Below are 23,139 nucleotides of genomic sequence, written 5' to 3' on the forward strand. Positions count from 1 at the left end.
CCCTTGTAGTTGTTTGGCCTGTGGGTCAGTGGGTTCTGTTGTTGTTCAGTCGTTGTTGTCTGACTCTTTGCGACTCCGTGGACTGCAGCATGCCAGGCTTCCCTGTCCTTCACCGTCTCCCAGAGCTTGTTCAAACTCATGTGCATTGAGTCAGTGATGCCATCCAACCATCTCGTCCTCTGTCATCCCCTTCTGCCTTCAATCTTTCCCAGCATCAGGGTCCAATGAGTGGGCTCTTCACATCAGGTGACCAAAGTATTGGAGCTTCAGTTTCAGCATCAGTCCTTCCAATGAATATTCAGGACTGATTTCCTTTAGGATTGACTGGTTTGATCTTATTGCTGTCCAAAGGACTCTCAAGAGTCTTCTTCAACACCACAGTTCCAGAGCATCAATTCTTCAACACTCAGCTTTCTTTATAGTCCAACTCTAGACGGATCTTTGTTGGCAAAGTAATGTCTGTGCTTTTTAATAGACTGTCTAGCTTTTGTCATAGCTTTTCTTCCAAGGAGCAAGTGTCTTTTAATTTCATGGCTGCAGTCACTGTCTGCAGTGATTTTGGAGCCCAAGAAAATAGAGAGATAGTCTGTCACTGTTTCCATTGTTTCCCCATCTTTTTGTCATGAAGTGATGGGACCGGATGCCATGATCTTTGTTTTTTGAATGTTGAGTTTTAAGCCAGCTTTTTCACTCTCCTCTTTCACCTTCATTAGGAGGTTCTTTAATTCCTCCTCGCTTTCTGCCATAAGGGTGGTGTCATCTGCATCTGTGAGGTTATTGATGTTTCTCCTGGCATTTCGCATGATGTATTCTGCATATAAGTTAAATAAGCATGGTGACAATATACAGCCTTGATATACTCCTTTCCCAGTTTGGAACCAGTCCGTAGTTCCATGCCCGATTCTAACTGATACTTCTTGACCTGGATACAAGTTTCTCAGGAGGCAGGTAAGGTGGTCTATTATTCTTATCTCTTTAGCTATAAGAGAGTTTACACCAAGGGGGACCTTCCTGTGCCCCTATCCCTGTGGTCAGCCCCTGCTGACCCACACCTCCACAGGAGGCCCTCCTCCACTAGCAGTTAAGTTTTGGTTCAGTCTCCTGTGTGGTCACTGCTCCTCTCTGGGTCTTGCTGTGTGCAAAATTCTGTTTGTGCCCTCCAAGACTGGAGTCTTTTTTTCCCTAGTCCTCTGGAAGTCCTATAATCAAATTGCACTGGCCCTCAATGCCAGATTCCTTGGGGATTCTCCAGGCTGGGAAGCCTGAAGGGCTCAGAACTTCTTTGGTATTATTGTTCTGCCATCTGTGGGTCACCCACCTGGTGGGTATGGAATTTGATTTTATTGTGATTGCGCCCCTCCTACTGTGTTAGACCTAGCTTTTGTTTGGATGTTGGGGTTGACTGATGGCTCAGTGGGTAAAGAACCTGCCTGCCAATGCAGCAGACACAGGAGATGCGGGTTTGATTCCTAGGTCAGGAAGATGCTCTAGTGTAGGGCATGGCAACCGACTCTAGTATTCTTGTCTGGAGAATCCCATGGACTGAGTAGCCTGGTGGGGTACAGTCCCAAGGGTCACCGAGTTGGTCTGGACTGAGTGACTAACACTTTTGCTCTTTACTTTTTGTTTGGATGTTACGTTTTGAAGTTCACGTCTACAATTAATAGAAGAAATACTGCTGTGTTGATACAGAATGCATAGTGGTCAATGCACAGTATTATACCCTAAAGTCTTGTGGATGATACAGGAGTGGTTTTGTTGACTGTCACTCTGCTATTCAGCAAAAGTCTTGGTAAATAATAGCCTTCTGTTGTTGAATTTATTTTGGTTTTTGTTCTTAATTTTAACTGAAGGAAACACTGTCACACTTTATATTTTTGGGCTCCAAAATCACTGCTGATGGTGATTGCAGCCATAAAATTAAAAGACGATTACTCCTTGGAAGGAAGGTTATAACCAACCTAGATAGCATATTTAAAAGCAGAGGCATTACTTTGCCAACAAAGGTCCATCTAGTCAAGGCTATGGTTTTTCCAGTGGTCATGTGTGGATGTGAGAGTTGGATGGTGAAGAAAGCTGAGCGCCGAAGAATTGATGCTTTTGAACTGTGGTGCTGGAGAAGACTCTTGAGAGTCCCTTGGACTGCAAGGAGATCCAACCAGTCCATCCTAAAGGAGATCAGTCCTGGTTGTTCATTGGAAGGACTGATGTTGAAGCTGAAACTCCAATACTTTGGCCACCTCATGACTCATTTGAAAAGACCCTGATGCTGGGAATGATTGAGGGCAGGAGGAGAAGGGGACGACAGAGGATGAGATGGTTGGATGGCATCACCGACTCGATGGACATGGGTTTGGGTAGACTTCAGGAGCTGGTGATGGACAGGGAGGCCTGGCATGCTGCGATTCATGGGGTCGCAAGGAGTCGGACACGACTGAGCGACTGAACTGAACTGAACTGATAGTTTTACAGTGTCAATTTCTGCTGTACAGCAATGTGATTCTTGTACATATAGATACTTTTTAAAAGTTCTTTTCCATTATGGTTTATCATAAGATATTGAATTTAGTTCTTTGTGCTATACAGTAGCATCCTATTGTTTATCCTTGTTGTTAAATTTTATATTAATACATAAAGTTTTTATTTTTTTAGCATTTTACCCCTTCGTATACTTCTTTGTGAGTAGATATTAATGATATTTCTGTGATCTTGGGCTGTAGCTTTTTCTAAAGGTTGAGACTTACTAGGAGAATTTAAGGACTTAATGTGGTAATATTTTTGAATTTGGATATAAATTTGATAATCTCTTATCACTACCTTTGTGTTTTATGGGAGAATTAGGAGGCCTTCCTGCTTCTCTTTTTATCACCTTACTCCTATGCCAGTACATAGATAGATACTCATTTCATCCATCACCAAGTTCTTTCATCTCTGTGTTCAAAATAGATCTCAGTGCAATCACTTCTGCCATTACTGCTGACTATCCCATCCTAAGCTGTTTTCATCTTTTTGTTTGGACTGCTCTAATAGCCTTGTCCTTGGTCCTCTTACTTCCATGATTATCCTCCCCCAATCAATTCTCCACACAACAGCCAAATGACCTTTAAAAAATGTGAGTCACATCATGTTATTTATCTGAATTTAAAAATTACTCTGGTTTATAATGTGAAATGATTCACCATCTTACTGGTCTTAATCCCTGAACTAATTTTGACTTGAAAGTAGTCACTGCTTCTTATCTTTTTCCCAGGAGGAACAACACAGCATGCTGGGCTCTGGATTCAAAGCTGAGCGTTTACGAGTCAATTTGAGATTAGTCATAAACCGTCTTAAACTGTTGGAGAAAAAAAAAAGTGAGTAGTGCATGCCTTACATTTTTTCCCCCAGAATACATCGTTGAGTCCTAGCACCCTATTATTAGCTCTTTCAGGCTAGCAGTCTGAAGTCTTAGGGATCCCATAGCCTCTAAGTTTTGGATACATTTCTGCTGTCTTTTGTGACAAGTTAGACTGAATCACTTAGTAACAGGGAAAGGGACATACTCTTCCTATGGAATAGATAAAATGACTACACAAACACTATTCTCACCTAGACAAGGTAGCAAATTCTAGAATAGATGAGATGAGACTAAGTTTGCTAAGGAAGAGTGAGCTAGGATATAGTAGAAACACCGACTTTTCTCTTTTGGGGTGGATGTCTGCCTGCAGGCCAGGGCCCATGTACTACTGCTGTGTGACTGGAGTGGGATTTGTGCTTTAGCGGAATTGGCCCAGAAAGCAAGGAAAGAGATTGCCGACTATCTGGCTGCTGGGAAAGATGAAAGAGCTCGAATCCGAGTGGAGCACATTATTCGAGAAGACTACCTTGTGGAGGCCATGGAGATCCTGGAACTGTATTGTGACCTGCTGCTGGCTCGATTTGGCCTCATCCAGTCTATGAAGTAAGCTGTTTTGTCCTTTTTTTTCCTTCATTGAGGTGTAGTTGATTTCAGAAGAAAATTCATGTATTTAGTGTGTGCAAGTGTACAATTTGATGAGTTTGGGCATAGGCATATATATACCTGTACACTTCAGCATAGGTTTAAAAAGCAGTCGTCATCTCCAAAAATTTCCTTCTATTCCTTTTTTTGATAAGAACACTAAACATAAGATCTGCCTTAAACTGTTTAAAAAAAATTTTTTTTATAAAAATTTATTTTTGGCTGCTCTGGGTCTTTGTTGCTATGCGTGGGCTTTGTCTAGTTGTGGCAGGTGGGGGCTGCTTTCTAGTTGCAGTGCTCTGGCTCCTCTTGTGGTGGCTTCTCCTGTTGCAGAGCATGGGCTCTAGAGCTCGTGTGCTTAGTGGTTGTGGCACATGGGCTTGGTTGCTCCATGGCTTGTGAAATATTCCGGGACCAGGGATCAAACCTGTAGCCCCTGCACTGGCAGGTAGATTCTCAATCACTGGACCACCAGGGAAGTCAATTCCTAAAACATTTTTAAGCACTCAATACAGTACTATTTAACTGTAGGCACAGTGTTATTCAGTAGACCTCTAGATCTTTTTCATTTTGTAGAACTATAATGAAGTAAGGTATTTTGATTTGATGATTAAATCAAATCACCTCTGGAATTTGAGAAAGGAATGATACTGGCCTCTTCCTGTGTGTGGGGAGCTAGCACTCAGGGACTACCACTTCATGTACCCAATGACATTTTTCCTACTATTCACTTGAAAGCCTGATCTCAGTGTAGACAGCTGTTGAAAATGTGGAATCTGAAATCAAGAGGCCTGAATTTGAGCCTTGGCTCAATCATTTGCTGACTTTGTGACCTTGGGCTGGTTTCTTAGTTTGAGATTTTTTTCCAAAATTGGATGACAGAAATGGCTATAAGCCTAGAGTTATTGTGAGGATCCAGTGAGATTTGTGGCTCAGACGGTAAAGCGTCTGCCTACAGTGTGGGAGACCCGGGTTCAATCCCTGGGTCGGGAAGATCTTAGAAGGCAATGGCAACCCACTCCAGTACTCTTGCCTGGAAAATCCCATGGATGGGGGAGCCTGGTAGGCTACAGTCCATGGGGTGGCAAAGAGTCAGACACGACCGAGCGACTTCACTTTCACTTTTCACTTTCAGTGAGATTTGTGAAATTGCCTTAGAGGAGGCTATCAAGTATATGATACAGATGATGGGGTTTTGTTTGTTTGAAAAAATATTAAATTTTACTGATTTCCCCCTCCCCCCCCCTTAATTAGGGAGTTAGATTCTGGTCTGGCTGAATCTGTGTCTACATTGATTTGGGCTGCTCCTCGACTCCAGTCAGAAGTGGCAGAGTTGAAAATTGTGAGTACAAAACCATTTTCACTGTGTATAGTTTTTCCTGTTGTTAGAAAGGTTGGTTTATATATGTCACTTCTGCTTACTTGACCAGGTTATTTTGTACCCTTCTCATGCTGCCTTTGAAAAAGGCTTTGTGAATGGTTCATAAAATGGAACTGTTCATAGAGTAGAACGGTGTTTTCCAAACTTGAATAGTTTTTCTAAGGGGCAAAGTTACATATAACCCATGTTTTGTCTTAAATTACCTTTATTGTAATGTCATTTAAGTATGTTTTTAAACAACTGTAAAGGGAACAGATGTTTTGTTTCATTCATTTGTTCTATAAATATTTATTGAGTCAATGTTGTGCATTACATGGCTACTGAGAGTGCAGTGGTGAGTAAAATGTGACAGCAGCCCTACTCTTGTAGCATAGAGTCTGGTGGAAGAGACAGACATTAACTGAAAAATTACCTGCCACAACATGGATATGGTACTGACTGCTCAGGTACAAATTCAGTCGAGTTGTTTTTTCTTGTATTTTCCACGTCTTTGCCATTTATCCACTTGGATATTGTCTCAGTCTTATCTCCCACCTATCTTATAAAATTTCTTGTCCTCTGTGTATTTTTATTTTTTTAAGAGCTCTTTTTAAGTCTCTGAGTATCTATCTCTTAAATAGTCTATTTTTTTTTGTTATTGTTGTTTCATGGCTTCACTGTCTTCTAACTCGAGGAATATTATAGTCCTTCATAAACTTTTCTTGTTTCTCTAGTGCTTGTTTACTTCTGTTTCTTAGATTTAAACTGTTTTTATAGTAAAAGCTTTTCTGAAAGGTTTGGTGGCTTGGCCCTTAGCTGTTTATTAAAGACTGAGGTACTGAAAATGGATTGGAACCTCTTGTGTGCTTAGGTGGGTCTTAGTATCAGATGCCAATTTTTTGGTCTTTTTTTTTTTCCTTCCAGTTTTAATGGGATATAATTGACCATACAGTACTGTATAAATTTAAGATGTACAGCATAATGATTTGACTTCTATCATGAAATGATTATCACAATAATTTTGGTAAACATCCATCATCTCATATTGTTGTTTAGACACTAGTCGTGTCTGATTCTTTGTGACCCAGTGGACTGCAACATGCCAGGCTTCCCTGTCCTTCACCATCTCCTGGCGTTTGCTGAAACTCCTATCTCTTGAGTTGATGATGCCGTCCAACCATCTCATCCTCTGTCACCCCCTTCTTCTGCCTTCAATCATTCCCAGAATTGGGGTCTTTTCCAGTGAGTTGGTTCTTTGCATCAGGTGGCCAAAGTATTGGAGCTTAAGCTTCACCATCAGTCTTTCCAATGAATACTCAAGACTAATTTCCTTTACGATTGACTGGTTTGATCTCCTTACTGTCCTAGGGACTCTCAAGAATGTTCTCCAGTACCACAGTTCAAAAGTATCAATTCTTTGGTGCTCAGCCTTCTTTATGGTCCAGCTGTCACATCTGTACGTGACTACTGGAAAAACCATAGCTTTGACTGTACAGACCTTTGTTGGCAAAGTGATGTCTCTGCTTTTTAATGTGTTGTCTAGGTTTGTCATAGCTTTTCTTCCAAGGATCAAGCATCTCATCCATCCGGGCATTTTGCATGATACACTTCTGCATAATCAGTTAAATAAGCAGGATGACAATATACACCCTTGACGTACTCCTTTCCCAATTTTGAACCAGTCTGTTGTTCCGTGTCTGATTCTAATGGTTGCTTATTGACCTGCATATGGGTTTCTCAGGAGGCAGGTAAGATGGTCTGATATTCCCATCTCTTTACGATTTTTCCAGTTTGTTGTGATCCACACAGTCAAAAGCTTGGATGTAGTCAATGAAGCAGAAGTAGATGTTTTTCTGGAATTCTCTTGCTTTTTCTATGATCCAGCAGATACTGGCAGTTTGATTTCTGGTTCCTCTGCCTTTTCTAAATTCAGCTTGTATATCTGGAAGTTCTCAGTTCATGTACTGTTGAAGCCTAAATACAAAATTAAAGAAATAGAAAAAAAGTTAGTTTTGTGAAGTGAACTCTTTACAATTTACTCTCAATAATTTTATGTATAACATACAGCAATGTTAATTATATTTATCATGTTGCACATTGCATCTCTAGTCCTTATTTATCATTTTAAAATTAATTTTTATTGGAGTATAGTTGCTTTACAATGTTGTTTGTTTCTACTGTACAGCAAAATGAGTCAGCCATATGTCTACATATATTCTGCACCCCCGCCCCTTGCACTTCTTCCTATTCAGGTCACCACAGTGCATTAAGTAGAGTTCCCTGTGCTATACAGTATGTTCTCAATAGTTACCTGTTTTGTATAGCATATCAATCCCAGTCTCCCAGTTCCTCCCATCTCCTGCCCTTTCCTCCTTGGTAGCCATATATTTGTTCTCTACCTCTGTGTCTCTGTTTCTGCTTTGCAAATAAGATCTTGTATACCATTTTTCCAGATTCTACATATGTGCTTAATATATGATATTTGTTTTTCTCTTTCTGACTTACTTCATTCTGTATGACACTCTGAGTCCATCCATGTCTCTACAAACAACTCAACTTCATTGCTTTTTATGGCTGAGTAATATCCCATTGTATGTATATACTACATCTTCTTTATCCATTCCAGAATTCATGGACATTTAGGTTGCTTCCATGTCCTGGCTATTATAAATATACTGCTGTGAACACTGGGTACATGTATCTTTTTGAATTATGGTTTCCTCTGGGTTTATGCCCAGTAGTGGGATTGCTGGGTCAAAGAGTAGTTCTGTTTTAGTTCTTTAAGGACCCTCCATACTGTTTTCCATAGTAGTTGTATTAATTTACACTGCCACCAGCAGTGCAAGAGGGTACTCTTTTCTCCACACCCTCTCCAGCATTTATTGTTTGTGGATTTTTTTTTTTTTTTGATGATGGCTATTCTGACCATGGTAAGGTGATACCTTATTGTAGTTTTCATTTGCATTTCTCTAATAATTAGTGATGTTGAGCATCTTTCCATGTGTGTGTTGGCCTTCTGACTTACAACTGGAACTTTGTAGTACCTTTTGACCGCCTTCATCAATTTCCCCTTCTCATCTCTAACCACAAATCTGATCTCTTTTTTTATGAGTTTGTTGCATGTTTGTGTGTTTCTCTTTTAAGTGTAATTGACCTACAGCACTATGTTGTTCCTGTTACACAACATGGTGATTTTTCTATACATTTCAAAACGATCATGATAATTCCAGTTACGATATGTCACCATACAAACAGATTAGTTATTGACTATATTCCCCAAGCTGTACACTTCCTGTTCGTGACTCATTTGTTTTGCAAATGGAACTTTATCTCTTAATCCCTGTTTCCTCTTCCTCCTCCCCTCTTGTAACCACTTTATCTATAAATGTTTCTGTTTTGTTCATTTATTTTTTAGAATTCCATATATAAGTAAGATCACATGATACTGTATTTCTCTGACTTATTTCACTTAGCATAATATCCTACAGGTCCATCCATGTTGTTGCAAATTGCAAGATTTCATTTTGTTTTAAATGGGTGAGTAATATTCCATTGCATATATGTACTGCATCTTTATTTGTTTATTGATGGTCACTTGGGTTGATTCTATATCTTGGCTGTTGTAAATAATGCTGCAGTGAGAATAGATGTGCATATGTCTTTTCTAATTAGTGTTTTCATTTACTTTGGATAAATACCCAGGAGTGGAATTACTGGATCAGATATTGGTTCTATTTCTAATCTTTTGAGGAATCTCCATACTGATCTCCATAGTGGCTACACCAGTTTACATTCCCACCAACAGTGTATGAGTGTTACTTTTTCTCCACATCACCACCACTTATTTGGTGTTTTTTATGATAGCCCTTCTGACAGGTATGAGGGGATATCTCATTGTGGTTTTGATTTGCATTTCCTTGATTAGTGATTTTGAGCATCTTTTCACTTGCCTGTTGGCCATCTGTAGGTGTCTTTGGAAAAATGTCTATCTGCCAGTTTTCTAATTGGATTGTTTTTTGGTGTTGAGTTGTATGAGTTCTTTGTATATTTTAGATAATGACCCCTTATCGGATACATTGTTTGTGAATACCTTCTCCCACCAGTAGATGCAGCTTGTTTATTTTGTTGATAGTTTCTTTCACTGTACAAAAGGTTTTTGGTTGGATATAGTAGCATTTGTATATGGTTGCTTTTGTTTCTTGTGCCTGAGACATACCCAAAAGAATATTACTAAAACCAGTGTCAGAAGAGTGTACTGCTGTATTTTTTCCTAGAAGTTTTATGGTTTCACATCTTATGTTTAAGTCTTTAATCCATTTTGAATTCATTTGTGTATGGGTTGAGAGAGTAGTCCAGTTTTCCCAATATCATTTATTGAAAAGGCTTTTTCCTGTTCTTGCCTCCTTTGTTGTAAACGAATTGCTCATGTAACTATGGATTCATTTTTGAACTCTCCATTCTGCTCCATTGATCTGTTTTCTTTGTGTGTGTGTGTGCACGCACACGCATGTGTGCCACTACATAGTATTTTGATGACTATGCTTTTCAGCATAGCTTGAAATCAGGGAGCATGATACTTCCAGCACCAATTCATTATTGGATAATTTAAGCCATTTTTCTAGGGCCTCCAGACTGTCAGGAACTAGTTTCCTCTCCTTGAATTGGTCGTTTTCCTCAGAGAGAAATTTTCCTATCTTTTACATGGAAGGTATAAGCTAGCTGCATTTTTGAGAGCATGGGGGAGAAGGAAGCCAAAGGTACCATTCTCTTGGAAAAGACTTTCATTTAATTCTCCTGTTCCAGTAGATACTTCTGGTCTCTGCTGTGCAGTTCAGTGGATGGATGAATAAACAAATAACTAAATGAATTAATATGTACCTTTTAAGGCTTTGCAGGTCTAGTCTTTTAGAAATCCTGAGTAGAAGCGTGTTTGCTGTTGATAGGAGGAAGTTTGAAGCCCCCTGTAGGAGTGGTTTCCATTTTTATTTACTGTTTTTTTTCTCTGTAGGTTGCTGATCAACTCTGTGCCAAGTATAGCAAGGAATATGGCAAGTTATGTCGGACCAACCAGATTGGAACTGTGAATGATCGGGTAATGCATGTAGTTGTTAAACATGGACCAGTGGGTGGGGTGGGGGCAGGTTATTTGACTGCCTGCAGTGTTTCTAGTGGGTGTCACTGTAATGTAGCATTCATTTAAGATTGCGCAATTCATAGAGAGAAGGCAGCTGGCTGGCAGTGCAGTCACTCAACTCCTTAACCCTGCCCGACACCTCCGACTGTGAAGCTCTGCCATCCTGTGTCATTCCTGACTGTGTCCCCTGTCCTCTGTGCCACTTGTGATATATGGAGGTAGAAGTGAGGTAGGGAGAAGGATGGGTGAATTCAAATGTGGAATGCCACAGTGTCAGTCTTTGGGCATAAGTAAGCAGAGAATGTGAGACATACATACATGTTGTGCTTTGTGACTGAAGAAAATAACAGCTGGTTGGAACTCTTCTTTTCTCTCCATTGACTTGTAAAATGAGAGAAACAAAGTTTTAAAGTGATACAGGATAGGCTTAGGCTGGTTTATATAGATGCATGTTAACCCTGGATCTTTCACTTACAGCTAATGCACAAACTGAGTGTGGAGGCCCCACCCAAAATCCTAGTGGAGAGATACCTGATTGAAATTGCCAAGAACTACAATGTGCCCTATGAGCCCGACTCGGTGGTCATGGTGAGTTTAGAGTCCTTAGAATACAACAGAAAATGAGTCTCTCTAGATTACTGTCTTTGAAAAAGAACCATATTCTTGGCACTCAAGTTTGTGTGTGGGAGTTGAAGCCTTTGTCCAGTTAGTGCTTTTGGGGTAGCAATAAATAAGCCTGCATCTCTCTCACAGAATGTTTAAGGATCAGAAGAGATGAATGACTAAAAGCACTTTGAAAAGGTACAGACTTTGATACAAATATAAAATGGCATTATTGCTACTTATCAGTGACGTTCAAGGAACTGGGTAGCAAGAAAAGCCCCAAGACCCAGAACAGATCTTGAAACATTTTTTGGGCACCTGCCATGTGCCCCAGAAAGCAAGCTGAGAATACAGAAAAGATATAAACAAGGCCACTGTCCTAAAGAGGCTTACAGTGAAAGGCAAATATGGGAATAGTAATTCAGAGGTTAAGGTTGATGGGGGATAGGAGATGTTTTGGTGTGTTGCTCAGACAACCCTCCCCCCCACCCCCCCGCCCCAGTTACAGACAGACTTTAGGACAGAGGCATTTATTCTCCCGTCTCTTTGATGAGATGTGGTGACTCACACAGCTGAGTGGCCCTCTAGCAGTGGCCCTCTTAGAAGAGAGCTTCCTTACCCAGGGTCTTTCCTGGGGGCAGCTTGTATTTATTTGGTCATTGCAGGGGATATTAAAGACTGCCCCTTTGCCCCAGTTGGGAACATGTGCTGTAGGCCCGTCCTAGCTCCAGAACCAGAGAAGGCAGTGGCACCCCACTCCAGTACTCTTGCCTGGGAAACCCCATGTACAGAGGAGCCTTGTAGGCTGCAGCCCATGAGGTCTTGAAGAGTCGGAGACGACTGAGCGACTTCACTTTCACTTTTCACTTTCATGCACTGGAGGAGGAAATGGCAACCCACTCCAGTATTCTTGCCTGGAGAATCCCAGGGACGGAGGAGCCTGGTGGGCTGCCATCTATGGGGTCGCACAGAGTCGGACACGACTGACGCGACTTAGCAGCAGCAACAGCAGCTCCAGAACTCTCTGGGGGAATTAGCCAAGCCCTTTGTTGTGAAGGCATGGCAGCCCAACTTCTTACTTTGCTCAGGCCTGCTTCCTTCATATCCCCACAGGTCTCTATCCCAAGAGACCTCTCCAATAAACTTCCATCATGCTGATCTCCATCTCAGAGCTTCCTGGGGAACCTAGCCTGTGACAGGGCCTGATGATATGGGTTTCTCTCTTTTTCTTAGGCAGAAGCTCCTCCTGGAGTAGAGACAGATCTTATTGATGTTGGATTCACAGATGATGTGAAGAAAGGGGGCCCTGGAAGAGGAAGTGGAGGCGGCTTCATAGCACCAGTTGCTGGACCTGACGGAATAGTGCCAATGCCTATGCCCATGCCATCTCCAAACACTCCTTTCTCATACCCGCTTCCAAAGGGACCTGTAAGTATATATGCAAATAAGTGTGGATGTAAACTCTAGAAAATGTAACAGATGACAAGCTGGTTCTGTGAATGCACTCAGGAATTGTAGGTTATCTAGAGGATTTAGCCTTAACATTTGGTATAGTTTATTGATTATACTGTGAAAAAAAATTGCATTGGGATTTGGAGCAAGTCTTTTGGTTAACCTACAGGTAATGAAGCAGGAAAATCTAGAGATGGTGCTAGGAAAAACTTCATGTAGATTTTCTGGGACTTATAGGTATACTAGTAGCTTTTTCCAAACTTGAATAGTTATCACTTATTACCAAGTACAAAAACATCCGTTGTAAACACGAAGATGCAAGTCACTGCTAGTAAGAAAGTCTGGGGACTTTACTGGTTAAGACTCACGCTTCCACTGGAGGGGCGTGGGTTCAATTCCTGGTTGGGGAACTATGATCCCACATGTAGTGTGGCACCCCCCCCCACCTTCCCAAAGAAAGTGATAGTAATCTCTTGTTTGTGGACATAAAAGCAATTAGTAATTTGATGAATAGTCTTTGGCTACAGATCTTTAAAAATCTAGAATCTTCCTGACCATATGTTGTCATGTCCTTTTAGGTACTTTTTTCTTTTGGGTCTCTTGAATACACATATTAAATACCTATCTTAAATATATATTATTCAATATGAATATATTCACATTGAGAAAATAGGTATATACACACAGATTTATTTCTCTTTTCCCATATACACACTTCAAAAATTGCAGATGGGGCAATGTCTCTTATATTGCCTTTCTCCTCTTGCAGTCGGATTTCAATGGATTGCCAGTGGGAACTTATCAGGCCTTTCCCAAAATTCATCCACCTCAGATTCCAGCAACTCCCCCATCGTATGAATCTGTAAGTGCCTGAGCCTTTTATAAGCAGCAGGAGAGTGAATCCCAGGAAGAGAGAGCAAAATAATGGCCACAGGGAAGGCAAAGTTTTGATCAACTCCTAGTACTGGCATTGCTCTATGCTTTGGATTTTTGTGTTGCTTTAATATTACCCTGGAAATGGGGCGTGGTGGTGGCAGCAGCATCATTGGTGGCATTGCTTTGTCTGCAGTTAAAAGCTCGGGAATCAGGAAGGAGCCGCAGATCCTAGGAAGTTCTAGTGGAGCGCTTAATCTTTTTTTTTTTTTAATAGTAACAAGGCTGAGAATCATTTTGACCTGGTACAGTCTTGGTGGTAGAATATAATAATTAAAATACCAGTTTTATAAATTCTCAACACCTTATAAAGGAATAACAGCCAGATATTTGTATTAAACAGAAGTATCAAGTTTAGTAAATTTTGGCCTATAGCATTAATTTTGTTTTAGTCTTAAAACTTGCTGGTATCAGTAATATGCTAATGATGCCTTGAACTGTAGGTGGTTGTCACAGCTTTGGTTCAGAATTAGATGCCTTTCCTGCGAGCCTTCTTTCCTTATCTAGGGAGATTCCCCTGTTGCTGAGCTTGCTTAGTGTCCTTTCCTTTGGTTTTTACATTGGGCCTGAGTTTTTATGTTTTGGCTCTGCATGCATTGAAGCTTTGCCCACAACTGTTCCTAGGAAGAAAGTAGATGACCTTTGTTAGTATTTGAGGACTTGGTTCTTGGAGGCGAATGTGGTGGTTTAGAATGCTTTCTCACTGTCTGGAAGCTGAAGGTATCAGATTAAAGAGAGATGTTAATGATGTGGTAAGAATTTTCTTTTCCTCTGCCTGGCAGTTAAAGAGTTCAACATGGTATCTGGTGGGAAGGAGATGAGGAAAGGAGTACAGGGGGCGGAGGGGCAGTTTCTTAGAGCAGGTTTGTTGATTTTGCTGAGCAGCTTAGCTTTTGCCACACACATGGGCCTATACCATTACCTTCACCAGTGAGGCCATTGCTTTCTCTTCTGGTAATGATCTCTTGTGTTTCAGGTTGATGACATTAATGCTGATAAGAATGTGTCTTCTACACAGATTGTTGGTGAGTGAGAGTCAGAAATCTTTTGAAGGTTTTCTCAGTACTGAACCCTTTGTTTTTTGCTGTTTTCTCATCACTGTTCCTTCCTCAGATTGTTTTTACGCTTGTGGGATTCTACCCACATCCCCCATTCTCTCCCCAAATGCCGTATGGTGGAAATAGAACTCAGGATTTCCCACTTCCAAAAAGAAAAGCTCTATCCTGGTTCCAAGGAATCTCCCAAAATTACCTTTTTCTGTTAATGGTTATCATTATTCTTTGTCACTTTCTAGTTGTCCATCACCCTCAAGTTCTTTATGTTCCTGCTGCTTCAACTGCCATTTCAGTTGCCACTGTGCTTGGGAATACCAAAAAATTTTTAAAATTGGGCATTAAGGAGGGGGAAAGAGGCATGTATCATGAGTGAATGGCTTAGTAATTTTTCACAAAGCAAGCATGTTCATGTAGCCATTCACTGAAAAAATACTACCAGCAGTCCAGAAACGCTGGCGGGGGGTACTTAAAAAAAAATTGTTTTTAAATCTTTTATTTTATATTGGAGTATAGCCTAAACCTTTTATTTTATATTGAAGTATAGCCAGTTAACAAAGTTGTGACAGTTTCAGGTAAACAGTGAAGGGACCTAGCCATACAAATACATGTATCTATTCTCCCCAGAGAAACATAGTTTTAAAATTGGGGACAGTTTTATTGAGGTATAATTTATGTACAAAAAATACAGAAATGTATATTACCATTTTTTAGGTGTATCTACACACACATTATGTAACCACCACCTTAGTAAAGAGAACATTTCCATCATCCCAGAAAGTTACCTTGTGTTCCTTCCCAGTTAGTTCCAATCCAGAGGCAAGCACTGTTCTTATTTTCTACAACTACAGTTTAGTTGCCTGTTCTAGAACTTAGATAGAAATGGAAACATACATTAGGTAGAGAGGGTGATGATTTTAACTTGTAAAGTATAAAATGGAAGATTAGAAACAAGATCACATTCTATTACATTGAACAGTGTGTATGTTAACGTTCCTTATAAATTTTTTCTCTTCCCAGTAGAATTCTAGTACCACTCCTTGGACTTTCTTATTACGAGAGCAGACCTTTGTCAAAGGGGACAGTCCGTTTAAATGAATCTTGTGTACCTAAGCCCTGGGTACCACACTCTTGACTTCTCCTTTAACTTTTTCTTACTGTAGGAAAATAAAACAGATATATTCAGCTATAATTAGAAAATGTAGCTGTTAATTGTCCTGAAAATTTTTATTGACTTTTAGAATTATTTTTCTTTAAAGCAGTGTTTCTTTCAGTAGTTTATTTTTTTCTGCCAAAGGGCATGATGGGCTTTAAGCTGTTTTTCTGGTGTATTTAACACTGTGCTCCTTACTCTGATTAGGTCCTGGGCCCAAGCTGGAGGCTCCTGCAAAGCCCGCTTCCAGGCCCACAGAGACCTACGACGACTTTGTACTGCCAGAGCTGCCATCTGTGCCAGACACACTCCCAACTGCATCTGCTGGTGCCAACACCTCAGCGTCAGAGGACATTGACTTCGATGATCTTTCCCGGAGATTTGAGGAGCTGAAAAAGAAAACATAGGCCTCCTAGACCAGGCAAGGTCCAAGTTCTGGGAGTTGAGACTGAGCAGTTTTTCCTTGTAACAAAGAATCTCCATGAAATTCTGTTTTACCTGTTAACCATCACTGAGCACACTCTCCCTCTGGGCTCTCTTCCTGCTCTACCAGACTCGGCTGCTTTCCAGTTCTCCATTGCTCCCAAGAGACTAACAACTGGGGATGATGAGGTTGGAGCAGCTGGCTCCTGGCAGCCTTTCTTGTCCGTTTCCCGTCAGTGTGATCCCAGGTTCTCTCCTTCCGGTCCCACCATCCCTCCACAGGGCAATGAGAAGGTGAAATCATTGTGGGGAGAGATGGCTGGATGGTGGTGGAGAGGACTTCCTGAAGCATCTCAGCTCTGTGCTGAGGTTCCAGACTTAGAAACAAACCCTCTGTACAGAGGGATTTGTGGTGAGTGAGATTCAAGGCCAAGGTGTGTATTTTCACACTCTACTAACATGAATGGGGGACAGAAAAAAATGGCTCAGGAAGCCATTACAACAGTTCTCAGAAGCTGGGTCTTCTCATTGACATGCACACTACTCCTTGCTGCAGGGCACTGTTCCATCTGGATCCAGTTGCAAAGTTTATTTGGAAAGTTGAAGGCCTCTCTTAGTTCTACTGGATTCTCAGGGAGCCCTCTGTGGCCTTTGCTTTATTTTGAGTGCTATGTTTCCCTTTTAAAGAGGGCAGCACTGTGTAAATTCCTGTTTTTCCCCATGGCATTCTGTTGGATTGCATTTGGCTACGTACTGAGCAGAAGTCACCAGTCAAGGCTAAGGTGGGCTTCCAGTGGCCTTAATTAGAAATATTCAAGTCTCTTGAGTAGTGAGCTGGAAAGCCTACAGATTATTGAAGAGGGATTCCTGTTTTCGTTTGAAGACTTTATGATCAAGAAAACCTCTACAAACTGATCTCAAATAATTTTTGGTGCCGGTATGGCTCTAATTGTTTTGCTGCTTCCCTCAACGGATGAGACTAACCCTTTTGCCCCCTAGCTAAGGCCATCTTTCCCCACAAGGGTGGCGTTGGGATCAGAAGATATGACTTCGGCTTCTGTGTGGTAAATCTGTACATACTATATTCAAGCAACTTTAATGTTTTTGGTTGATTTGTATCTCATGGCTCAGTAGCTGCTAATAAAGTTAAAAATATTGTGCCCTGGTTTCTCCACTGTTTGGGTAAAATGATGAGGGGCAAATTCAGCTTTTAGTGGAGAGTATTTTAAGCAAGTGACCAATATTGAGTACGAGCCAGACCTTACTTTTGCTCCCTGGACAATGTGGATGGACAGTTGGGGAGTAAGAAGCCCATTTCGATCTCTGTATGTAAGCCCAGATAGTAATCTGGGAGCTGGCATGGTTACTTCTCAGTGACAGTGCTCCCCCTGAACCAGATCTCATGCTTGTGTCTTTGATTATAAAGTTGCAGTGAGCTTACTTGTGACTCATATTTTTGGAACATGAATGATAAGTGCTCTCTAACTTGCTGCTGGGCAGCAGAGTTGGTTCATCCTGCATCACCCTTGCAGTGTTAACCCTTTACTGGTAGTGCCGAGGGGACTTTTGATTCTTCACTAGGAAAATTAACAAAGTATACTATAAACATTTCCCAAAGTACACAATGCAAAGATCAGTGTTAATATACTCAGAAGTAATAAGCCACATGAGGAGACAACAGGATTAAGGTAACTCACCTTTTAAACCTTCATTTGTCCATGGCTATTGCTGTTAGCGCTGTTTGCTTACATGTGCTCTGATGCTGCTGGATCCCTAACAAACTTGACAGCTTCAGCAGCAGCATATCCATCAGTGTGGCCTCTCTGTCATTCTGCTGGAAGACAAAAGGAAAAAAGTGAGGAAACTGAAGTTGTTGCTAATGTTGGAAGGAAAAAGTACCAAAGATGTAATTTTTAAAAGTTGATATAAAGGTACTGTTTCCTTTAATGGTTTACTGTCAGGCCTTGTCAGCAGTGTTTCTGCTACTTCAACAGTTGAGAACCAGATATTTTAGGACACTGGACATAGAACATAATGTCAGTCAGTCAGTTCAGTCGCTCAGTCTTGTGCAACTCTTTGTGACCCCACGGACTGCAGTACACCAGACTTCCCTGTCTATCACCAACTCCCGGAGCTTGCTCAAACTCATGTCCATGGAGTCAGTGATGCCATCCAACCATCTCATCATCTGTCGTCCCCTTCTCCTGCCTTCAGTCTTGCCCAGCATCATGGTCTTTTCCAGTGAGTCCGTTCTTGACATCAGGTGGCCAAAGTATTCGAGCTTCCACATCAGTCCTTCCAAGGAATATTCAGGACTGATTTCCTTTAGGATGGACTGGTTTGATCTCTTTGCTGTCCAAGGGACTGTTAAGAGTCTTCTCCAACAGCACCGTTCAAAAGCATCAATTCTTCATCATGTATGGATGTGGTCCAACTCTCACATCCATACATGACTACTGGAATAATGTACTTTTAGTAAATTGGGTTTCCTAGGAAAATGGTTGACAGCACTGTGGAGACTAATAAAGGGAATATGGGGATACCGTGTGTTATGTCAATTTGTAATCTTACGAACAGCTAAATCTGAGCTTTTCCAGGGATAAAAAATCATGATACAGTTTATAGTTTAGTTACTGAGTTACTTACCTTAAGGGATTTCCTTTCTTTACCAAAGGCCATTAAAATGGCAGAGACAAAAAGGTTAATAATCACAAGTACCATCAAAACAACATTGGTGAAGATAAGAAAGGAGCCCAGGACTGGGTTTACAGCAGTAACCTGGAAAGACAATGGAACACTTTGGGTTTAAACGCTGATAGTTTAATTTCTGCTTCAAAAATGTAAAATATATGCTAACACTTGGGATATATTCCCATAAGAAAACATTTCTGCCTGGTGGAAACTAGAAAAGCAAAAGTACTAAAAAGGAAAATACTTTTGAGTGGACAGAAGAGCAAGAGTGACTGACTCTAAGGGTATATAAATAATTATGCCTTCAGGGCTCCCACAAGAAGATAACAGGTAAGTTGTAATGGAATTATAAATGACTCATGGGGATTTCCTGTCGGTCCATTGCTTATGACTCTGCACTTTCATGGGCTTCCCTGGTGGTTCAGGTGGTGAAGTGTCTGCCTGCAATGCGGGAGACCTGGGTTTAAACCCTGGGTCGGGAAGATTCCCTGGAGAAGGAAGTGGCAACCCACTCCAGTACTCCTGCCTGGAAAATTCCATGGACTGAGGAGACTGGTAGGCTACAGTCCATGGGATTGCAAAGAGTCAGACATGACTGAGCGACTTCACTTTCTTTCTTTCTGCACTTTCACTGCTGAGTGCCCAGGTTCAGTCCCTGGTTGGGGAACTAAGATTCCACAAGCTGTGCAGCTAAAAGACTCAAAGCCCTTGTGAGTTTTGGCAAATCTGGAAAATACATCTAAATACAGAAGTTTCAAGGAATAGCAAGAGCATATTGAAAGAATACATAGAAACCAGAAATAATGGAAATAGTCTCTGCCATTCCATGCAATTTCTACTCTTAACATAGGAGCATTCCAATAAAATATAACTGGTTAGCCACAGAAAACTTTTAATGGTTGTTTTAGATTTCTTTTTATTGGTATCTTTAAAAGTATAATTATTGAGTTTTGTCATTTTTGACTTTTCAGCACAAAGTGATCTTTCTCAAATGTAGGGCTTACTAGAATGCTTTCCAGTAATAATTAGTTCCCAAATTCTTTTAAATTTAGGTTTTCCTTTAAAAAATGATTATTTCCTTTGTTATTGCCTCATTATTGCCACTGGGCACTGCTATAAAATATCCAACACCTTAGAGGATGAATACTTGCAACAAATGACAAAACATTTCCTAGGCCTGTATCTGAAAGAACTTAATCATAACTTCTGGTCAACCAAATAGTTTGGGCAATTGCTGAGTTTGTGATGCAAAACTGTCTGGTAGGTAGTCTCCATTTTCCCTTTTAAGTGAAAAAATAGGTGTTAGCAAAAGTTTATTACGATTGTTACTTCTTTATATACTAAAGCTCCTAATGTGTGCTAGGATGAGGACTTCATTCCTTAGCGATTGGGGCTACAACCACAACAAAACAGCAATTTCTGTCTACCCAAAATAGCAATCTAAGACCTTACGTGGTAACTTTCTATATTAGAAACTGTTAATTTACCCATTTTAATTAGTAACCTTTGATTTTTAGGTTATCAGAATGATAAGCCTTGGTCAAAATCTTGCCAGTTTCACTAATTTGAATTGCAGTTTTTTCTCCCTGATCAAATCTATATATGCTAGTTTTGGGGACCCAAAACCTCATCTGGGTTTCCTACTTTATTTTTCATGTCGAATAGAAAGGGATTTGTGTAGGTAGTTCCTGGGGGAAAATGACAGCCCTCTGTGACATTAATATTTGTAAACATAGATACTGTAGTTCTTTGTGGAACTGTACCTCCCTAACTATTTCAAGTCATTTCCAACTGTACACTTCAAAAGGCTATTGAGAAAGCAGCAGCAATCATGTTATTCTGTCTAGGTATGAGAGCCCTGTGTGTTTGACAGTAAGATTGAGGATACAAGTAATGAGGAAGGTGGGACTATGTGCTTAGAAAAGGAGGTAACAGCCACTCAAAAGCTGTATCTACAGGTAGTACCATAAAATGATGGCAAAGGTTCTAAATTTCCCTCTTTTCCAGCGTGCAATGGTACACTAGGGGTTGCTTTTATGAACAGTTCTTGTTTGATGTATTAAACCAAACAATTCTGCAAGGAAACTGGGAAGAGAGTTTTTTTTTTTTACCTCCTTGTGATGAGAGATTCCCATCAGGAGCTTTTATAAACAGTTCTTGTTTGATGTATTAAACCAAACATAAACCAGGAACAGAGTTTTTTTTACCTCCTTGTGATGAGAGATTCCCATCAGGAGACTGACAACGGTTACTGCTGAACTGAGAAAAGTTCGGTAGTCAGAGATGCTCCATCCAAACAGCAGGTTAAACTGAAAAAGAAAGAACAGTCAGGTGGGGTTGGCAAGCAGCAGAGGGGACTGCAGTTTGGGTCCTGAGATGGTTATAATGATGAGGTCAATGTAGACCCAATGGAATGGAAATTAAAGAATATCCTTAATTGCCATTCAAATTACTTTGTCTAAAAACTATACAGAATTCCTTTGTGATCAGTGTTTTCATATAAATTTATTTGACTTTCATATCTTGTGCTGCTGCTGCTAAGTTGCTTCAGTAGTGTCCGACTCCGTGCAACCCCATAGATGGAAGCCCACCAGGCTCCCCTGTCCCTGGGATTCTCCAGGCAAGAATACTGGAGTGGGTTGCCATTTCCTTCTCCAATGCATGAAAGTGAAAAGTGAAAGTGAAGTTGCTCAGTTGTGTCCGACTCCTAGCGACCCCATGGACTGCAGCCTACCAGGCTCCTCCGTCCATGGAATTTTCCAGGCAAGAGTGCTGGAGTGGGTGCCATTGCCTTCTCTCATATCTTGTGAGTTAAATGTTATTCCCATTTTAAAGATGAGAGAAATATCTTGAGCTTATAATACTGCTGGTTAAGTATGGACATAACCCAACTAAAACCAGCTCTTTTCCTCTACTATCTTCTCCAAAACTCACTGCCAGCTTGACCTGTGACTTTCTGTTTAGTGACCTTTTCTAAGGAAAGCAACGTGACTCCAAGACCACAGCACTTAGGACAAGACACACTAGGATGGGTGCTTACCGCAATGGCATAGCCTGTCAGCAGGATCAAGATGACCAGCAAGAAGCCCACTACCTCGTCCCAGGCTTTGCTGAGTGTTCTGCCAATGACGCGCAGCCTGGGGTTTTGATACAGCAGGCTCCATAGCTGAACTGTTGCCAAAAGAACTAGGAAACCCATGAGGTGAATGACAGCTGAGTTAACTTTAACTGCCTCATAGAAGTTGATGAACCTGTACCAAGGAAAGCAGACACTCAGTACAAACTCTCTGCTATCAATTCCTGTGATGTCAGTGTCTCCAGGGCTCCTACTGCTTGAGTGCAGCAGCTCTGTAAGTCCCATTCTTGTTGACAGAAGAACGCGTCTTTTCAGTGTGGCTTCCCGTGGATGTGAGCACACTGGCATAAGGCCACATACTTGGAGCTGTACTGAAGAAACCTTGGAATGCAGCCTCTAGCTGGTTACTCCTGATTCATCCTGTCAGTCCTGAATCTGGAGTTATCAAGAATCGGGGCCAGCCCCCACCACTGCTCTAGTTTCAGATCTCCTTTTAGAAGAGACAAATTAACCTAAGGAGATATATAATAACACCAGTCTGTTTTCTGTAACAACACTGTAATCCTATGTTCTCTTAACAGTGGTAATTGATCCTCTAATAGATTTAACAGTGCTGAGTAGAGAGATGATTGAACTATAGAAGTAAGGGGTGTTACTCACCAATTGTTTTGTTGGTTTCTGTAGTTAGGTGAGAGATGTATTGATAATTTTATGTTGCAGCAACTAGGTTACCTGGAAAGACCTCCACAGACATGAGTGAACTGGCACTCTTATTGTGATAAGACGTAGGCAGTGGCACACAGCAGGCAGGACCTCAGTGCCAACACCATTCAAACTGCACACTGCACCACTGTCCCTGCATGAACAACCCTCTATAAAGCCTTCCTGGGACACGGCCTCAGTCTTAACACAGATCCACAGCCCGGGCTATTGAACACTGAAAGGTTAGAAAAGCACCATATGGCAGTACTTTGGGAAATACTTTGTCTTTCCCATGAGAAAGACCAGAGAAGGTACCCCAAAGGGGCACCAGACTACTGCTTGGTAAGGATGAGCTAATGGATGAACATCCTGTCCCAGAAAGCAACCCTCTTTGGATTTAGAGATGTTCCATGTGTGTGGTTCTATTCAAAGAATGATCGTTTGTCATGTCAGGACTTCATTCCTTGGCCAAGGTGCAAAAGGACCCAATTCCAGGCCCTTGCTATGTGAAATTTAATTGTATTATCCTAGATTAACATGTACCTAAGTACTATGAAGGCAGAAGAGCTTTTCATATGTAA

At 41.0% G+C, this 23,139-nt stretch overlaps 2 protein-coding genes across 8 annotated transcripts in view; one reads left to right on the forward strand and one right to left on the reverse strand.

Moving 5' to 3' along the window:
• Window positions 1–17,249, forward strand: part of IST1 (IST1 factor associated with ESCRT-III) — a 38,818-nt gene extending 21,569 nt beyond the window's left edge. For 2 of the 7 annotated variants that reach the window (XM_081512658.1, XM_081512657.1), the window contains 9 exons: window positions 3,251–3,353; window positions 3,708–3,940; window positions 5,234–5,321; window positions 10,348–10,431; window positions 10,951–11,061; window positions 12,310–12,504; window positions 13,298–13,390; window positions 14,438–14,486; window positions 15,874–17,249. In XM_081512658.1, the coding sequence (XP_081368784.1) occupies window positions 3,876–3,940; window positions 5,234–5,321; window positions 10,348–10,431; window positions 10,951–11,061; window positions 12,310–12,504; window positions 13,298–13,390; window positions 14,438–14,486; window positions 15,874–16,073 (885 nt within the window). In that variant the 5' untranslated portion in view covers window positions 3,251–3,353; window positions 3,708–3,875 and the 3' untranslated portion in view covers window positions 16,074–17,249. Of the gene's footprint in view, window positions 1–3,250; window positions 3,354–3,707; window positions 3,941–5,233; window positions 5,322–10,347; window positions 10,432–10,950; window positions 11,062–12,309; window positions 12,505–13,297; window positions 13,395–14,437; window positions 14,487–15,873 lie in introns of all 7 variants that reach the window. The other 5 variants (XM_081512653.1, XM_081512652.1, XM_081512655.1 and 2 more) reach the window with 3 other exon arrangements.
• PKD1L3 (polycystin 1 like 3, transient receptor potential channel interacting) overlaps window positions 15,873–23,139 on the reverse strand; it is an 81,706-nt gene continuing 74,439 nt past the window's right edge. Inside the window, 5 exon segments of the mRNA XM_081510720.1 lie at window positions 15,873–16,055; window positions 17,787–17,910; window positions 18,732–18,867; window positions 20,988–21,089; window positions 21,821–22,031. Coding sequence (XP_081366846.1) covers window positions 17,798–17,910; window positions 18,732–18,867; window positions 20,988–21,089; window positions 21,821–22,031 — 562 coding nt within the window. The 3' untranslated portion in view covers window positions 15,873–16,055; window positions 17,787–17,797.

This window comes from Giraffa tippelskirchi, chromosome 7 (assembly GCF_054371585.1).
Source record: "Giraffa tippelskirchi isolate mGirTip1 chromosome 7, T2T-mGirTip1v1.2.pri, whole genome shotgun sequence".
Taxonomy (NCBI): Eukaryota; Metazoa; Chordata; class Mammalia; order Artiodactyla; family Giraffidae; genus Giraffa; species Giraffa tippelskirchi.